We start from the raw sequence: 19,983 nt of genomic DNA, 5'->3' as shown, positions 1-19,983 counted from the left end.
GCTGACGGCGCCCCCGGAAGTGATGAGGGGATCGGGGGGCGGCGGCCTCGCCGGGAGCCGCGGAGGTGAGTGAATTGGACCGCGTCTCTTCCCGTCCGCGCCGCCGCGGGCTGAGGGGGCGCCGGGGTCCCTGCCCGCGGCCTCGCCGGGGGCTGACGACCCCCTCACAGGCCCCTCGGCGCGGGGAGGCGGTGGCTCCACGGCCGGGCACGCCGGTCCCGGCGTGCCCGGCCGTGGAGCCACCGCCTCCCCGCGGGGTGAGGGGGCCTCGCGCTCTCGGCGGGGCCCACGGGGCCCGGGCCGCCTCGGCTGCTTTGTTCCCCTGCTCCCCTTACGCGTGTGGGGCTGGAAGGAGCCGTGGCGCTCGCAGGAAAAAAAAAAAAGGCAGCGGGAGGAAGCGTAGAGCGCTGGTTTCAAAGAGAGTTCTAGTAATGGAAAGAGAGCGCCTCTCAGCCGCTTCTTTTCTTCCTTCGGCTCTCCCCGTTCCTCCTGAGCGGGTTCAGAGAGCCGCAATCCGCGCTAATGAGCTGAGGGAGCTGGGGGTGTTTAGCCTGGAGAAGAGGAGGCTGAGGGGAGACCTCATTGCTCTCTACAACTCCCTGAAAGGAGGTTGTGGAGAGGAGGGAGCTGGGCTCTTCTCCCAAGTGACAGGGGACAGGACGAGAGGGAATGGCCTCAAGCTCCACCAGGGGAGGTTTAGGCTGGACATTAGGAAAAAAATTTTTCACAGAAAGGGTCATTGGGCAGTGGCAGAGGCTGCCCAGGGCGGGGGTTGAGTCCCCTTCCCTGGAGGGGTTTAAGGGACGGGTGGACAAGGTGCTGAGGGACATGGGTTAGTGTTTGATAGGAATGGTTGGACTTGATGATCCTGTGGGTCTTTTCCAACCTGGTGATTCTGTGATTCTATAATCACTCTTTGAGGCAGGGAGGTACTAATGAGCCACTCGGAACAGGTCGAATTGTAACCGGCGTGGTCAGGATTTCAAGCGCATATCGGTCGAAAGGATGTGCCTTTCCTGTCAGTGCTCCGGTTGCTGGAAAGAATCATTGATTATCTTTTGAATAGTTAACGCTGCTTGTGCTCTGTCCTTCAAAATGTTACATTGATAACTGAGCAGTCTGGTGCCAAGTATCAGAAAACAGCATTGATCCCATGCTGGTAACTTTTCTTTTTAAATAGTAATGTCTGCCCTGTAATTTAAAGGACTAATAGGTTAAGTGCTCCAAGAAAGGGGTCTATGTGTAGGAAGAAAAAGCACAAAACTGCCTCGCCTTTCTGAAAATCACAGACGACGCACTGAACAGCCTCACTGGCAGTTGAGGTTTTACTGTACAGTCTGTCTTTTTTTAGGAGAACAGTTGATCAGAAGGTTTCTTTAATAAATACATTCTTATTGTCCGTTTAAAAGCATCTTTGTGGAACAGCTGATGTATAACTACTGCATTAGTGTTTTGTTTGGGCTTGTAACGGGAAGAGAGAATATCTGAGTACTGGCATTTCTCAGGTGCTTCGGAAGGCTGATGCGAGATAATCCTCAGAAAAGGAAGCACAATCCCTTGGTTAAGGCTGCATGTGTGAGTAAAGAGATTTGGCTTCGTGTGCTTGTCAGTTCTGTACTTTGTCTTTAAATCTCATGCCATCCCTGCAGAGGTGTGTGTTAATGGTCTGTAGAAAACCTTCATAGCCCTCTATGGGAAAGGCAGCACGAAGACTGAAGCAAAGGGTTTCTGCACTTCAGCAGAAAAAGGAGAGCTTGTGATCTGTGTTGAATTAGTTCAGGTTCACAAAGTGTAACTGCCTTTACAAACTTACTGCAAAGATAAGCTCTTGTAATGATTCCTAAAATTCTGATTGTTTCCTAATAGCAAGTTCTATGACTATACCCCTTAAACAATCACACAAAGCTATTAGTTGGGAAACTTAGGGCTTTGATATTACTTGCCTGCTCAGTGTGATGCTTTTGAAATTCCTTTCATCTTGAGATTGGCAGCCTCCAAAATGATCTGTAGTCTGCTCCAGGGTCTTTCAGGCTGGGTTAGGTGCCTTCTGTGCACAGTGCTGGCTTTGGTTTGGAGCTGAACATTGTTGTGTTCATGGCAAATTCAAACTGATTTGTGTCGTACCTTTCATAACTTGTTGAGCTTGGAAACTCATTCGTAATTACATCTTGCTTCCATTTAGTGTTGACTGTATTAAAAAGAAAGTGATCAGGTAATCAGACCTGAAAGGGTGGCTTTGAGAGAAGGCTTAATGCAGCTCTTTTGGGCTTTCACAGAAATTGAGCAGGAGGGACTGCCAGGCCTCTTGGGCAAAGGGGCTTGCTTTGACAGATTTGTGTGTGGGTGAGGAAGAGGCTTGGTTCAGCTGAAGGAGCAGGAAAAGATTCTGTGTATGGTGTGTATATGTGGCTGGGTAGGGGAGTATGGAGTAGATGGAAAGCGGGTGGGAGAATGGGGGCTTCTCGTCTAAACTTGCATTTCTTCCTGGCAGAAAACGATGTGAAGGTGGTTGGATATAAAGAGATGCACAGCTGCAAGTCGGTAGGAGTGTGAGTCCCCAAGTGCTACTCAGACCCGTCCCACACTGTAGCACTTGGATTTCTTTATTGTTGTTAGGGAAGTGTTGATAAATTTAATATAGCCTTGGAGCACTGTAGAATCCACGGTGGTGGAGTTTTGGTGGTTTGTGAGAACTTGGAAAGTGCAGAAACAGTGTTGTTGTTCCATTAGACACGTGGGTCTGTGGTGACTAGTGGAACAGGAAAATGCTCTGAGTAAGAAGAGACTGTAAACGCAAAGGCAAGGGGTGTTAGCAGAGCAGTCCTTTCTTTCATCCTCCTTCTTAAAAATAAAGGAGGAGCTGAAAATTGGTAGCCTCAGTTTTTGGAGACTGAAAGAACAATCTGTAAACACTTGAGGGACTTGGGAGGCAAAAGCAGATAAGGGGGGATCCCCCCCTTAACAGGCTTCATCAGAATTCCCCAACTTGGCTCCTTCTCTCAGGCTGCTTCTCCCTAGGGGTATGCATCTTATCTCGCTGACTTCCTTTCCTTTATTTGCCTCTGACTAATAGGCTTTGTCTTCTGGTTACTGGAAGTCTAATAATTTCTTTTGTCTCTTTCCCTTTCCTCCTTTTAAAAATACTAGATTAAATGGCTGTACTGTTTTGCAGATTATCTGCATTGGTGACATGGATTAATTGTATGCTTGACTCTGACTTATTCAGCAGTAATGACATAGTAACTTGACTTGAAACAATGGTAATTTCATGGCAAATGTTCAAGGCAAATGTTGCCTTCTGGTAAAGAGCCACCTGCAATTTACCCCCATAAACATGATGTGAGTAAACTGTCTGTGCTAGTTTTCTCGGTGTCTTCTATACAGGGAGGTTTCCTCAAGTGTGTCTTTTGAAACAGTCAGCTATCTCTTTTTTCTTCACCCCCTCCTTTCTTTTGACTCCGGTTTGAGTCAGGTAATTACAGATCTGGGTTGAAGCCTTCCCAGGGAGTGATCAGAAAAAGCCAAGCCTTGCAGAGGTGCTCCCATCGCTCCCTTGTACCTTGACTTCACCCTTTCGTGAGAAGGCGTGGAACTTCTCGGCTCTTGGCTGTCGCAGCGCCCCAGGAGCGATGGTGTTGGCAGAGCCAAGAGGAGCTCTGCTTTCTCTCACGCAAATGCCAGTATTCTTTATGGTCACTTAAGGAGGCTTTCCCTGTTACACATGGCTTTGGTGTGGTAGTTGGATGATCCTTCTTCATTCTGATCTCAGCGTTAACCAGAGCAAATAAAGGAAGAGAAAGTGAATCAAAGCATCTTGCCTAAAAGGTAATCTGACAAATAACCCATTTAGACTCATTATGTGTCCGTTTCATCTGGGTGTCTCGGGGGCAGCTCTCAAGTCCGAAGATCTGCATCTTGAAGGAAGCAGAAAAATCAGGATTTTAGGTAAATGTTATTTAACTGCACTGTTTTATTACTAAAAGAGTGACAGTTAGGGGTCTGCTTTGTTGTGAGCGTTAAAAACCTTGTTCACAGAAGTAGGAATACTGTAGAGAAAACAAAAGCATAGGTGGTGAGGCAGGGTTCCAGTGAAGAGAATGAGCTAGTATAATCTTCTGGTGTCTCAGGAAGAATAGTTACAAATGCTGTTCTGTCTGTGCAATCTGTTTTGTGAAAGGCAAAACTTACTTAGCAAAATGTGAGAACGTTGTTCCTGACCTCCTGTCACAATTGGTTGTTCCCAGAAAGTCAGACTGCCAAAGGCAGTCCTACAGTCATAGTTATTTATTGTCTCGCTTTTCCTGTTTAGTGATCAGAAGTGTTTTTTAAACCAGAAGGATTATGTGTGCCTGAAAAATACCAGCCTTATTTTTGCATCCATGTAGTAGCAGACAGTGGCAGTTTTTTCTGAATATTTTTAGTGTAATGCAACTTCTCTTTCTGCAACTTTGAAACATCTAATCCAGCCACTCTTACTTCTTGTTCTAAAATTGAAAGGGAGGGAGAGAAATCATCTTAGTGCTTGTGAGTAGGGGAGACAGGTGTTGCTTAGTAATAGGCTTACAAACACAAATGTCCTAGAACTTGGTTTTGGTCATATGCTGACTGTTCAATATTTTCATTAGAAATGAGTCTGTACAGAAAGCCTCGAGTAGTCTGGATCAGCACATCAATGGGCGGTCTGGGAATGCCAGAAATCTGATGTGTACCAGCTTCAAGCGTGGTTACCTGTGCTTGGAGTTAGTGATTATGTCTCATGAAGCACAGGATAGAGACCTACACACCTCGTGTCTCTTGTGAGGCACGAGACATCAAGTGAAATCAAGGATACCTGAAACCTTATTAACAAAATGGGTGTGTTGGTTGAAGCTGCCACCAGATTTCTTAAGGAGAGATGAGGTTCTTTGTTACAACTGATTACCTAAGATCAAGCACTGGAGGAGGGCCTTTGGAGCTCTTGATACAGTTAGCAACTAAATACTGCAGCATCCTTTGTACAGTTTAAAGTGGTCTAGTCGTTCACTGCAGTATGGAAGTCAGGATTAGAATCAGTAGAGAAAACCAGGGTCTCTGCAGATAGCTCTGTGTATTTTCTGCTTTAAAACCTGTAGTCAGCTTAAAAATCCAAGGATATGCTCTTAAAGCACTTTCAGATGTCAGTCCTTTCACTTAGAACAATTCTTTGTACGTAACTTAAATAGGATTCCAGTATTTGCATGGCCAGCTGGTAATGAACTTCCTACACAACTGCATGAAATGAGGGATTCTTTTGGCTGGCAGCCTGTAAACTGTGTTACACTGGCTGCGATGGGTAGCGGGCCTTCTGTAAACTCCTTATGAGCATCTGCTGCCAGAAATGATCTTATGAGGTGGTCTGGCTCTTGTCTTTGGACTTGTCCCTTTGCTGCCCTGCTAGGCAGCCGTACAGGTCACAGTTCTCCCAGCTGCTTTGATGAGACACTGCTAACTAGAGCTACTTGCAGGACTTTCTTCTTTTGTGTGATTAGCGTGGTTTTCTCTGTTGTTGGGAGTGGTAAGAAATACAAAGTTATTCACTTATTACAATTAGTTTAAAGCATAACTTATTATTACAGGAATCACTTGATATCTGCCTGACTTCTGTTCGGATGAAGGTAAAGCATGAAGGTGCTTTGGCAGCTTCAAGGTGAAGCCTGCTAGCTGGACTCGGTGGAAAAGGAAGTCTCTGCACACTTAGCTCAGTTTAAAAGTAAATTTTTTTTCCATTGCAGAGCAGTTTGTAGGCCAAGGTGTTTTTTTCAGTGTTATTCTGGTTTGGCTGCAGGATAGTTGCAGTTTTCCGTAGATTAATTTATGGAATTGAGTGAGGCAGAATAGAATAAATATTTGTAGTACAGCTACTTTCAGAAGCTTACAGCAGGATGCATCTATGTCCAATATCAGAGGATCATGGTTTCTGCTGGCCCCACCACCTGCAGTTTTGCTGTAGAGATGTGACTTTTGTCTGAGAACAGAGGCTCTTCCCCTCACTGCTTGAATTATTCATAATACTTGCTGAGGTGCTAAAGGTCTGTCATGCTGTGCAGAAGTCAGTGTCCCCTGGAAAAATACTGAAGGATTGTTCTTTTACAACCCTTTGCACATTAAATGGAAAAAAAGCCCACAAACCCTCATGAGATGGTGATTTACTTTTTTGTAAATGTTGAACCTTGGGTTGTGTGGCCTTTTGAATGAGGATCTTGGGGGAGAGAGGTAAGACTGATAGTTTTTGAAGAGATGCAAGTGAATTGCTTAGTGGCTGACTGCTTTTTGAAGGTGATAGGTTCAAACTCGTCCAGGGTTTGAGTTACCTGCACTGAAAAAACCCAAGTTTATTCATTTCTAAGTTACATATGAGGTAGGGAATTGGATGGAATCCGGTTGGGGTTTCAGTTTCAGCTTTACTGAAATATAATGATGTGATCTTGAACAGCTGTGTCATTTGTCTTGATTTTGCCTCTGCCTGTTGTGTTGCTCATAGACTAAATAGACTTCTTAAAACAAGTATTGCTGCTGTGTGAATTAGTTAGTGAATTTATTTCCATTACAGAAGCACCTGAAGGCTCCCTTCCAAGATATATGCCATTTAGCTAACTGGACTTGGGTTCCCTCTGTGCAAATACAATAATCCTAATAAATCATTGCACCCACCTAATAAAGTAGGATGAAGGACATAATAGGAAAGGATTTAAAGCTTTTTAGTGGGGCCAAATGGAAAAGACAACGAGAAGCACTTGGTCAGTAAGGCATTGTGTGGTTAGAGAGTGTACAAGAGAGGGGAGGATTCGAGGATGATGCATGTGTACATGCTAAAAATCTTGCTTAACAAATGTATTTTCCATGAGAAAAAGTAGTAAGGTGCCTTCACTCTTTTTTTCCCCTCTCATTTTTCACATTAGCAATTTTTTCTTAGGCTAACCTTGTATAGTTAACTGCACACAATCAACTACAGACGTAAAACTTCTATTCCATTTTTTTTTAAGCCTACATGTTGCAGTTTGAACACGAAGCATGTTGTCATGCCCTGTGTCTCAGCAGGGTGCTGCTCAAGAGTGCAGCAAGCAGGTTTCATCTGCACGGTCTTTGAATGGAAAAATCCCCTGTGATGTCCCAACTCCGGACTTGCCGTGACCGCTCACAGTGTTGAGATGCAGTTATGGAAGAGACTTTTACCTACTTCTCGGTGACTGTGCAGCTTCTTCTGGGAATAGGTTGGTGGTAGCTCTGGCTCTTTGCACTGAGAGCTGGCCCAGCATTATGGTCTGTAGACATGAAGCAGTTTCTGGATTGTTACTTCAATATTTTTTTTTCTAGAATTTTTTTTTTCTACCTAGCCCTCTCTTCCCTTCCAAGCAAGCTAAGCCTTTCCGATATGGTCTTTCTCAAGGAAGTCCACATCTCATTTGAGACAAAGTACTCAGCCTTCTGACGCAAGTGGTGTTGGGCTAGTAACCTCTTGGTTTTCTCATCAACTGCTGTTTAGCCTTCTTCCAAGTGCCAGCCAAAACCCTGCATGGTCCCTCTTCAGGAGTCCATAAAACTAACTTCTGCTGTGATACAGGTGTGTTCTGTAGAGACAAACTTTATCCAGTTTGATCAGATTTCTGAATACTCTGATTGGTTTCAAAAGCTCAAAGCGAGGTTAATCAGAAATGGTGTGTTATCCTGTTTTGAAACAGATTGACAGTTCCCATCTGTATGTTCCCAAAATCGTAACCTGGCTTTAGTTCACTGAAAGGTGCCTGAACCTCAGGAAGACCGACAAACTAATAATTCACTTTAACTAATTGCAGCAGGACTTTCCTGCTTTGAGACTTCCTCTTAAGTAAGTTTGCATAAATCATTTCCGCGGTAGAGACGCAGAGCAGGGCTGTATGACAGACTGGTGCTAGCGTGGTGCTTGGTTTGGGATGTGGGGAGGTGTCTTCTGTGCTAATGGAAGCCTAGGTTGTGCCCTCTGTGCTGGAGTTAGGGGACTTTTGCTGAGAAGGTTTCATTGCAGATTGACTTGAAATAAGCAGTTTCGGTAGTGTGATGGCTTTGCTGACCAAAGGTTTGTTTATGTGCTAACACGCACCAAGCGCTTCGGTGTAAAACTCTTAACTGTACAGTACAATCTTCCACATCCAGTTGATCTCGATTTCTGCAGGCTGAAGAGGGAAATGATAGCGCTAATTCTTCTCTGATTCCCTACTGAAAAGGAAAGAAAAGTTGCGTTTTGAGAGAACACTGTTGGCTCTCGCCCCTAGAAAAGCTGTCGAGGACGAGTGTTGAGGGCAGTAGCAGCTTTGACACTGCAGTGTGATCTGTGCACCAGTGCTCAGGAGAGCCGGAGCCGCAAGGGAGGTCAGGCACAGGTGCAGAAAGTGGCAGGTGAGCAAAACAAAGGTCTCTGGAATCCTGAGGGTGCACACTTATTTCCCCAGGGGACCACTGAGTGGGATTGCTAATGAGTGATGCAGGCTGTTTTCCGAGTTACTGTAGCATCGCGCTCCTCCCGCGCCAGCGAGGAGGGGAGCTTGGTGATCATCGCGAATGGCTGTACCTCCTAAGCCTGACCCACGGTCTGAATTAAAACCTGTGTCATGGAAGTGTTGATGCTTCTTTCCACCCCTGCCGCGATTGCCTTGTGTGATTTAGGATGAAGTCAGCCACAACACATGGCTGTGCTATGATAGCCTTTAAGTACAGGCTTGAAGAGCTTGTTTTTTGAACTGCTAGCTCATATTGACTTTTTATTACATTTCATAATTGTGTTGTCACAGAAGTTTAGACTCACTTCTGCATTAAAAATTTAAAAAATAGTGAAACGGGCAACTTGGTAGAATAAAATTAGTAAGAATGGAGGGAGAATTGTAGCTGGTGGTTCTAACAGATGTTAAAATTTCTAGCTCCAGACGCTGTGTGCGTGCAGGTCAGCCAACGGGGAAACTACGTCAGACAACCTGGAAAAGTTGGGCTCTGCTGGGTAGGGCTCCTTTAGAGCTCAAAGCAGTTGCTTCAGGTACGTGCTGTAATCAACTGGAAATGTGGATTTGTTGGATCATAGATTTCTTCCAAAGAAATACTAATCTGTTTGAAAAATAGTTAATTAGCTGTATAAAGTTGCCAGGAAAGTGGGTTTTTTTTAAAACATGAAGTGTAAGGTTGCCTTTCCTCTGTTCAACAGGCTCCTTGGATGAGGGTGCGTAGTATCCTGTCCCTCCGGTCTCTTCTTTCCTCCCCTGATGATTTATAGAAGGAACTAATTTCTTTTGGCCCCCTGCAACTAAATAACATAGAAGTGCCAGATGTTACATTTTCTTAAATTCTTGAAATTCATGGAATGCTATGGTCAAATGGAAAGAAATCCAAGCTAGTCTTTCCACCACAAGAGTAGTGGCAACTCCTCTGTTCCTTAACACGTTTAAGCTGGCTGGTGGCTGTGCCCCCCCACAGGGCGGCCTTTTCAGCAGGATTGTGTGCTAAAAGAACTGTGAGGCCATCAGAGGAGCGAAAAGGTTGGTTGTGTGGAAGATGAAGTTTGGACGTGGAGGATATAAATTTGGAATAAAGTAGACTTTTTAGAATATCCATCTCAAGTGAATCCCTAAAAAGGGTTCAGCAGAGATAAGGTTTAGCTCTGTGTGTCTATTATGGGCAAAAGTACCACCCCACAGGGGTTTTGAAGCATTTTGGGTGCCTGTTTCCCTGGGCTTACACCTTTTTAAAAGCTTTCATCTGAACTAGGTTTTATTTCTTGCTCATATTTGTCCTATTCTGCATATAGTACGCAAGATCAGGGAAAACAACTTATGTGGAGGGGAGCATGTGTAATAAGAACTTGTTTCATGGTTATCTTTCTACATCCTTTCCCTGCTTTCTACTGAAGAAAGCACTGAACAAGCTAATGCTGACAATGTTCCCGCTTGTTTCCTAAGAAGTAGGTCTCGTGTAAAAAGTAAGTATACAGAAAGACAGCTTTTGATCACCTGTCTGCTCCCTAGGTGTACCGAGAGCTGTAAAAATGTGACATTTTAGTGTTTCTGTTAGTATGATAGAACAGAGAAGCTTTGTCAGAGCTTTCTTGGTTTTCTTCTAGGTCGGATACAGACAGAGGTGTTGACAAGGTGCTGCAGTTGTAGCTTTTGCTACACAGACCAGACATACCTCTGTCTGTCTCTTCAGAGCTTCTTAGTTGAATAGCAGAGCTGGGAATGTAAGAGAAGCGAAGCTGAGCCAACTCAACTGGACATGGGAAAACAAACATGGAAAAGAATGTGCTAGAGAATGAAAAAAGAGAATTACTTTCTGGACACGAAGTATGCTTTGCTAGGTAGCAGCTGTCTGGCATTCACAGATTCAACAGCCGCTTAGCTGACGTGCATTGACAATGATAGCATGTCCTCTGTTTTGCTTTGAGCGCCTGAAATGAGGAATTAACTCTCCCTGCTGAAAGCCATAAAAGTATCCGGAAGTGTGTGTTTACTCCTAACAAACATTTGAACTTGTCTGTTGTGTCCAGTACCTCGTCTATGCTTTATATGACAACGCAGAGTTAGTGACACTATTGCTACTTAATAAGTATAAAAATGAAGCAGTCTTATAAAATTACTCTTTCAACAAAGAGATTTTGTCTGTGAAAGGTTTTATTTAATGCATTGTGGCTTCTGAGTGATTTGATACATTTTACAGTTTATGTACTCTTCTAAATGTAAAGATTCGTGTCGTCTTTTGTCTTAACAGCATTTCATGTGTCCCGAAGGAGGCTGTGAAAGCTAGTGGAATGATTCCCTGTGTAGCTGAAACTATGTAAGTATTAGATGTTTGCTTAAGAGATCACTTGCCCAGCATCAAATATTAGATGAGCGATTGCTTCTTGTTCAGCAGTTGCAATGATCCTCTCGTGCTTTCCCAATGGAAAGCTGAGTGTGCCTCTTCAGACCTCAAAAAGGACGGGACACCCATGGTACTGTTCTCTGCTCTCAGCTATTTTAGAAGTTGTATGTTCCTGTCCACTACAAGGTAGCTGATGCCTAGTGAACGTCTGTAAATTTTTTACAGCCTGTGCTCAAATGTTTGTGAAATTTGAGGCTAGGTTGAGGCTTAGTGAAGCTAGCAATTTTGTCTTTGCCTGAGCTAATGAACTGCTGCTTGGGAAGGGATTTAATTAGCATAATGCTTGGCTGTGTTTTGTTATTCTCCGGGTGTATTCGATAATTTCTATTACTACAACAATACTAGTCACTAAAGAAAAATACAGGGTCACTTAAATATCCCTTTTGCATCTCCTCTCTACCTGCCAGCTCTTCTCCACCTCAGTTCTGCTGTTTTCAAATGTGCCATGGTGTGCTTGTAAGAAGGAGTTATTACTGAGTCACTTCCTTGTTTTGCTCACTTTGAATCTTGGGTTATGCCTGATCTGGTCATTTGAAAATGAGGAAAAACTAATTTCCTTACAGCACATAAATAAACCCCTCAAACCACCAAAACTCAAAACAAAATAACAAAAAAAACCCACAAAACCCTCAGCAACTGTCCCCTCCCCCCAGAATCACCCACCTAAGCATTGACAAGGTCTTTCCAAGCTTCTCTAGGTTTTCTGATTTATGTCTTGGGCAACGCAGTTCTACACATCCTTTGTTCTTAGGGGGTGGCTTCCCTTTAACTGGCTGTGGTCACCAGTACCAGTCTTCCTATGTTTTCAGTTGCTTACTGCCCTTTAGAAAGGCCCAGAGAAACATCACTGTTGATCTCTGCTTTGCAGTTCCTGTGATGTGGAAGATGGGCTCAGAGCATCTTTGTGAATCATAGTTACTGTAGGTTATTGCTCAATACTTGTCTGAGTAATCAGACTTCTTTAGGAGCACCGCATCCTGTACCACTGAGTGTGTTCCAACCTTAGCCCTGAATTTTCATTTTTTGTAGTGGAATGGCAAAACTAGTGGGCAGCGCTGCCTTTTGTGTCTCACTCTTATGCCGTACAAGCCTGTTGCAGTAATTTTGCTCTTGGGAACTGATCCTTATGGGCATGGGTGCTTTGCCCCCAATCCAATATAATCTTTGGGTATGAAAGAACTTTATACTTGTAGATCCTAGTCCAGCTCCCTAGTCCAGGGAGAAATAGCCCTGCACATCCTTGTGCTCGCTTAACTGTAATTGCCATGACCTAGAGGTGACATTTGCTTTGCTCTACAGTTAAATGAGTAGCTCTGTTCACTTTCCTGAGAGTGCTTTTTCATACTCCTTAAACACTGAGCTCAGTGCAGCCCCTGACGCTGCGACTGGATCCTCTCTCCAGCCTTCCTTAACAAAGGGACCGAGTTCTCCCACTTGTTTCTATCTCCTTCCGAGGCGTTTGTTCCTTTCATGCCTTGAAACCTGAGTCATGTAGGAAGCGGAGGTGACTAGTAAGTGAAGTGGATCCAGCTCAGTGGAGGCATTTTATAAAAGGGTAACTGATGGAGCCCCAAAAGACTTGTCTCTTGCAAAACCAGATACGTGCAGGATTGCCAGCGGACGCAGTCTGACTTTTTCCCCTTTTTTTTTTTTCCAAGCTCATTTTGCTATTTTTGGGGTAGAATGCTTCAAAGTATCTGGTGTGTGGCATCAAGTTTCATGTAGTAGAAAAGTGAGGAATTGCAGCAACTGTACTTCAGCTTCTAGTGTTTGTTCATAACGAGTAGGATTGTGCTCTGAAATCCTCCTCAGCTGGGAGGAGGAAGGAAGAACTCTTACTGCAGAGAAGAGCAGTGCTGGCAGAGCCCAGGCAGTGGCTGTTCAGGAGCAGGCAGCTCCTTCGAAGGCAGGTAGGTTGGAGTACAGAAAAGGTGTTTGTTAGAGGGGATACGCTGCGGGGGATGTGAGTAACTTGCACTCCGTGGGTTAACGTTACTGTGCTCTCCAGTGGATTTTGGAAACAGCTGTGGGGACACTTCCTCACATTCAGATGTTTAGTAATGCTGGATAACCTTCCCTGTAGGTATTGTGGTGATGTCTTTTCACAAGGGCAAGTGACAATAAACCCTGAGTGTCTCATCATGCTGGTGATGTCGCTTTGTAGACTTGCATGTTAAATTATCGTCATTAATACAAGCTGTTGCTTAGGAAGCATGACAGCGTGAATCACTTGTGCTAGGAAAATTTGTGAAGAGAGTATCTAAGCTAGACTTGCAAACTGTCTTTTTGTTTTTAACTTTAAATTTGGATTACTAAAATTGGATTATCTCTGTCCATTAAATTCTGCTGGTGATCTGACTGCTACCAGCTACTTCAGAGGAAAGTACCGTTCACTAATAGGCAGCTATTCCTTTAACCTGCCCATAGGGAAAAGCTGTTCCGAATCCCCAGCGGCTAATAATTGCTGTTATGTGCTTGAGCAGAGAGTTTTATGAACTTGCTAAGCTCCTCTTTAATACTAGGGTTTTTTTGCTCAGGATTTTTTTTATTCTGTTTCTTACATGCATGCTTCTCGCTGAGGAAAGGCTTAGCCAAACTAGCACTACCTGCCTTTGGAAACTGGTTGAAGAACAAGAATTAGTGTAGATTAAGCAGTTGAGTTCTGGTGAGTTTAAAGGACGGATGAGAAAGGCTGAGGTTAATCACTGAGCAATAGTTCGTACTCCCTAATAATATTCTGTCTGTTTTGGTGTAATGAAAAAATGACTGGGGTGAACTGGAGAAGATGATGTTGCGTAGACGTATGGCAGCACAGGACCTGGTGCCAAACTGTACTGTGCAGCTCACAAATTGCTGAGAAGTACCAAGCACCAGTGAAATTGTCTTTTGGGCTGTTTATGTGGAAATGCATAGTTTAGGAAATCCTTTAAAATACAAATTAATATGACATCATTAGTGAATACATTAAATTGAACTTTACTTGCCTATTAAAACAATGCTACAAACTTTATTGTTAGAGCAGTGTAATGAAAGGCCGTACCAGGTGTTTGTTCCTCCTACAGCTGAAAAATAGGTTTTTGTTAGTGTTTGTGGATTATGGGGCTGGGGGGGTAGTGCGGCCAGGTAGTCAAAACTGGTGGCTTGGTTGTTGTAGTTGTACTGGCAAAAACATATTTTATTTGCTTCTGGAACTGCGTGGCTGATGTTTTGCTAAAACAGGTATAGTGACTGAGAGAAAGTTTGTTTCTAATCCTCATTTCTGGGGAATTCACCTGCGCTTGGTGCTGCTGTTCCAAGTTGATTTACAGCTTAAAACAGGGGTTTGGTCTTAGAAGAGCTTTACCCAAGAGAGAACGCAGATAAAATGACTTGATATTTTATTTCTTAATTTTTCATTTTTATCTCTCTTTCTTGCTCTAATTCTGTAACCTGGAAGTAGTAAGCAAGGACAAGGCAAACCCTATTTTTACGTTTGAAGCTTTTGCCTAACTGACAGTGCAGATAAAATGCAAATAAGTGGGTAATGGAGGAATACGATAAGCAATTCCTTCCTTGGAGTTGGTTTTTCTGAGAAATGGACTGTCCTTGGTGTCGCTGCGTGCTGATAGGATAGTGTCAATGTCCATTGTGTTTTAATGCAGAAAAATTAAACCTTTTCTGTGGTTAAAATATCTTTTCCAAATATTCGAGACTTTAACATTGTGATTTATAAAAAGAAGGTATGATTAAATAATTTTGGCATTTTAATTTTGATTTTATTTAAAAAAACTGAACTGGAATTACTACTTCTTATCTGCCTGTGTCTGTCTGAGTTTCATTAAAAAGGCTCTCTCCCCTGTCTGTCTCCTTACCTGAAGGGAGGAGCCCACTTGAAATAATGAATAATTCCTAAACACCATCCTCCCTGAAAAGTGAGCGTTGCCTCCGTTCTGCAAACATGCTCTCTGTATGTGTTAAGAACAAAAATCTAGACTCCAAGCTCTGTTAAGAAAAACAGACTCGCCACATATACACACACACACCAAAAAAACCCCCCCAAAGCTGCTTTTGCCCATTTACTGAAGGTCCAGTCTGAATGTAAATGTTTAAGTCTCTGCCAGGCTGCCCTTCAGTGTCGTGTGTGTGTGTCCCACCTCCCTTTCTTTCTCTGTTTTATATGCTATATATAAAATGTGGGTATACTTTTAAAAACCATTTCCTTTAAAATGTTTCTGGGTTAGAGCAGACCGTCTTGATGAAGCCTGTACATGAATCAACCTCTTTGTAACCTATGTTACAGTAAGAATTTTAGGAATTTCCTTTATTAGTACCCGTTAGTATACTGCAGCCACTGAGTGAGCTGTCTTGATTTCGAGGTAAAACAGCCTGAAATTGCCTGAAATTTATGGCATATGCCAACCTTCTGTACACTGCTCCTTTTCAGTATGCAGAACTTAAATATCCTGAAGTCGGTCTCTTACTGGTGAATGTTATCCCACATTTAATAGTTACAATATTCTTTGTGGAGAAACAGCGATTTGACTCTGAAACTGTTTTTCAGGTTAGTTGACTGCCGCTAATGGCATGGTGAGATGTGTTGAAGAGCAGCTGCCAGGGTGTCCGACAGCGAGGGGACCACTCCAGAAGCGGGGCTTGCAACATCATGGGCCAGTGTGTCACCAAGTGCAAGAATCCTTCTTCTACCCTTGGCAGCAAAAACGGGGAAAGGGAATCCGGCAGCAAGTCACACAGTAAGAGAAGTGCAATCCACAAAGATGACCATGGTTCAGCTTGTGGGAAGTCTTCAGTCGATATTCTTGTGAATGGGACAAAGAAAACGGACCCTGCTGTAGAGTCTAGTCAGCCCCCAACGTTTTCTGGAGATACAAAGAAAGACGCTGTTACCAGTGCGGAAGAATCTTCGCTCCAAAGGATTGGGGAGTTATTTAGGAGGTATAAGGACGAACGGGAAGATGCCATACTGGAAGAAGGAATGGAACGATTTTGCAATGACCTCTGTGTTGATCCCACTGAATTTAAAGTGCTAGTTTTGGCTTGGAAATTCCAGGCTGCTACCATGTGCAAATTTACAAGGTTAGTTCTTGTAGAACTTGTAATTATTTTCATATGTTAAAATCTATCCTGTCATCTGTATGTTGGAGAGACAGTCTCGTTGGCTTTGCTTGCATTTTGATCGCATCAGTTCTTATCGCTGCAGAAAATAAGCCTTGTGTTGTTCTCTTCTCTGCTTTCCCTCACAGGGGGTTTCAGAACCGAAAATGTGGGTTTGGACATTATGCTGCAAATAACGAACAGGGTAGTGAGCTTCTGTAGATTTTTGTTTATTCTTGATTTACCGAAAGCAGTTTTACTGTATCCAGCATTGTCTTGGTGATGAGATTGGACATTGAAATTGATTTTTGCTTTTAAGTAATGTGAAAGTCCTTAGTAATGGCTACCAAGTCTATTATCATTCTGTGAAAGAACAACAAACTGCTTCCTAAGGATTGTTGTATTTCATGTCTATTTTACAAGAGTAATCCTGTTAAAGCATAAAGAGGGAAGGTATCGCCAGGTTTTTGAAATGGTAGCTGTTTCATACTGACTGACGAGCATTTTGTATTTAAAATGCTGTCTGTCCTTCTGGATGAGAGGTCAGTCAGCAGGCTCATAGCATGGGTGATGCCCAGGGAAATGGCAGAACTGCTAAAACTTACCAGAAAAAAAACTGAAACCAAACCCAAAACTACAACATCCCCCCCACCTTGATTATCAATATCTAGGTGAGAGTGGGTAAAGGCTTCCCACAAGGACTTGCTGAGAGAGAACCAACGTTTTATTTTTTGGTCTATCTAGATTGGATTGAATAATGCTGCCTCTTTTTACTGTGCTTATAACTTTCAAAATTGCATTGGTGTTCTGAGCCTGAACCAAGCCTCTGCTGCGCACTGAACACAGGTAGCTTTTCCAGCATCTTCAGCATCTGTGGATGTGGGGGTGTGTCAAATGGATAAGTTACTCTGGAATGCAAATGTGGATTTACTAGAGGCTGACGGTGCAGGTATTTGCTGACATGGTAACGGAATTGCAAATGGTGTCCGTGATGCTGCAGAACCAGCGTGGGTTTTGTTAACGTAGTTTTGATAGGAAGGGTTGGACTCGATCCGGTGGGTCTCTTCCAACCTGGTTATTCTATGATTCTATGATTTTCTTGGCAAGAGGGCAAATCTAGTGGTGAGAGGTTACCGTTTGCTAAGTGGCGCACTCTGTGGTTCGGATACCGATCGACCGCTTTCGTCAAGGAAAGCCATGAGGTCTTCTCATCTCATCTCTTCCCTCCAGCTCATCCCACTAAAGTCTGCTGGCTGTGGTTAATAGTGGCTGTTTGTAACGCTTGCTCCCGAGCTAACCATCTACCCCCAATCAGAGCTAACCATCTACCCCCTTGGCCAGATTATTAGTGGGCTAATTAGTATAGCACCAGTGTTTTGAACAGTGTCTATAGGTTGCGTTGTAGGCGTTGTGTGAGGCTATGCTTTCTCCCACTCTCAGCAGGTGCCTTGCTGACCATCGCGGTTGGCACCCTTTCTATTTTGCTATCTAGAAGTGTAACCAAAAGCCACAGGAAAGCCACCAGTGAACTGCTCTGTCCTTGGAGAACAGCTCACCCGGAGCACAGGCGTTTAGACGGGACAATATTTAATCAAGCTGGTTTATATATGACACTTCAGTGTATAAATGTGTTTTCAAACGTGTGGTGTTTCTTCTGTGGTAAGTTTTCCTCGCTTTTTATTGTGAAAGGCACTCGATGTGGTATTATCGACTAGTCAGAAAGCCAGACAGCAAAATCTCTTTTGAATGCTAACAGTGCCTCAGCAGGTCTGAGTGGCGTCTGCGTCTGGGGTTCCCCAAGCCGTGAAAGGTTTTGTGGAAACGTCTCCCATTTCCAATAGCTCCAAGTTTTTTGTGCCACCTAGGCTGAGAGTGCACCGTGTCTTGTCCAGATAACCCTCTTCTGCTGTGGCCTAGCTGAACAGAGATGGGAAACGTTTGGTCAGTGGTAAGCACTCTGGCTAATTTCTCTTCTCTTGCTTAATAGGAAGGAGTTTTTTGAAGGCTGTAAAGCAATAAACGCGGACAGCATTGACGGCATTTGTGCAAGGTTCCCCAGCCTCTTAAACGAAGCCAAGCAGGAAGACAAATTCAAGGATCTCTATCGTTTCACCTTTCAGTTCGGCCTGGACTCTGAAGAAGGACAGAGGTCACTACATCGGGAAATAGCCATTGCCCTTTGGAAATTAGTCTTCACTCAAAACAAGCCCCCCATTTTGGACCAGTGGTTACATTTCCTCATTGAGAACCCCTCAGGAATCAAGGGAATCTCCCGGGACACGTGGAACATGTTTCTAAATTTTACTCAGGTGATCGGACCGGACCTTAGTAACTACAGCGAAGACGAGGCCTGGCCGAGTCTCTTTGATACCTTTGTGGAGTGGGAAATGGAGCGAAGGAAAAAGGAAGAGGAAACCAAATGTATCGCGTCTTCGGACACAGAGGGTCTGTGTGCGGAGGAACAGACTTAGCGGCATCGAAGCGGCAGTGACAAAAGCAACCTGTTGCCCTTCATAAAATGTAAACTCTGGATGTTTCTGGGAGTAACCGAGGCTCCAGATTTTTCTACTTTACACCTTTTTCTGCCTTGTCTTTGAAAGGGCTCTAAAATGCTGTATCATATTTTAGGCACTTTCTTAATTTTGGTTATTCCTTTTATTCTTGCCCTGAAATATTTGACCCTGGATACAAGTTAAGCATTTTTGGGGTTTTTTTTAAGACTTCAGATTAGTATAAGTAAGTCTGATATTTCTTGCACAATGTAGATCTTTTTAGTTAGGTTAAATTAACATTGCTAAATTATACAGTGCCAGATTAAGTTTTTCATACTACATCTGTCAGGGCAGGTCTGTACTGCGTGTAGTGCTGTTTACATTGTTGAAATTTTAGGCTGTAATAACTTTAAGGTTTTATACCGACATGAACAGCAGTGTTAACTGTTAACGAGAAATGCATTAATCCCCTTGGTAATAAGGCTCTAAACCCAACATAAGCGACAGCTTTTTGTGATATGGCTAATTCCCATTTGAAGCTAACTCTTAGTAAATGAGTCCAGATCATTCCATTTTTTTTGGAGTCTCAAAGTAAACGTTGAGATTGTTTTATAAAATTACTGTACCTGTCAGTCAACTGAGTGGTAGATGATGATTTGTATCTAAATCTCTTACACATCGCATAATAAAGGAGCAGTACTACCTCAGTTTTATTGAAAGTGGACTTCTTGATGGACTTCCATTTTCTCTGGAAGTTGTATTTTTGTGGTTACATGAGAATATTTTTACTTGACTAAAAGAACCAAAGGTTCTGCTTCTTAAGTTTGCTAAACATGGACAGAAGCAACACGCAAACCCTAAGTCTTCAAGGAAAACTGTGGTATAATTCTGCTTTAATTTGTTTGATTTATACCTAAAGTATTATCTTACTTGTCTGGCAAGCACAGTACTTCTATGTGAGGAATTTTGCATTAATATTGATGAACCAATTTTTTAAAACCTATGCTTAATTGCTAAATTGCAGTTAATACTCCACACTTTCTGGAGCAACAATATCGGCATCTGATGACAAAGTGAATTCTTAATGTGTTCTTAATGACAACAGTGTAGATGGGTCGTTTTTTAGACTGATTTGATAATATTTGGATAGGAGACCGTTTATTATTTTACAATGCCTGTATTGGGACTATTTGCTTGTTGAAACTGTTGTGATTTAAAGGGAGTTTTATTAACATTGGTTGAAACTTTTTTGGTTATTGATGCTACCTTTTTTTAATTTCAGTATGTCAACTTTTTTACACCTTTTGGTAAAAGGGATGATTGCCAAGGCTTTCTATAGAGCCAAGTGTTGGCCTAATGTATTTGATACACTTCCATTGCACACCTTTTATTTTCAGAGCTTGCATTTCAGGATCACAAACCAGCTTCAATTAAAAAAACCAACCAAACAAAAAAACCTGGCCAGTCATCCATAGCGTCTAATGACTTTGGTGATATTTGGATT

General features: G+C 43.1%; 1 protein-coding gene across 1 annotated transcript; it reads left to right on the top strand.

Moving 5' to 3' along the window:
- On the top strand, positions 1 to 19,936 carry DCUN1D3 (defective in cullin neddylation 1 domain containing 3). The gene is made up of 4 exons (XM_069869911.1): positions 1 to 65; positions 10,744 to 10,809; positions 15,437 to 15,969; positions 17,975 to 19,936. Exons 3-4 carry the CDS (start codon positions 15,539 to 15,541, stop codon positions 18,456 to 18,458), a joined length of 915 nt encoding a protein of 304 aa, XP_069726012.1. The 5' UTR covers positions 1 to 65; positions 10,744 to 10,809; positions 15,437 to 15,538; the 3' UTR covers positions 18,459 to 19,936.
- Positions 19,937 to 19,983: the final 47 nt, after the last annotated feature.

This window comes from Phaenicophaeus curvirostris, chromosome 16, assembly GCF_032191515.1.
Source record: "Phaenicophaeus curvirostris isolate KB17595 chromosome 16, BPBGC_Pcur_1.0, whole genome shotgun sequence".
Lineage (NCBI taxonomy): Eukaryota > Metazoa > Chordata > Aves > Cuculiformes > Cuculidae > Phaenicophaeus > Phaenicophaeus curvirostris.
Note: the sequence above shows the minus strand (reverse complement) of the source record. Positions and strands in the feature narration are given on the sequence as shown.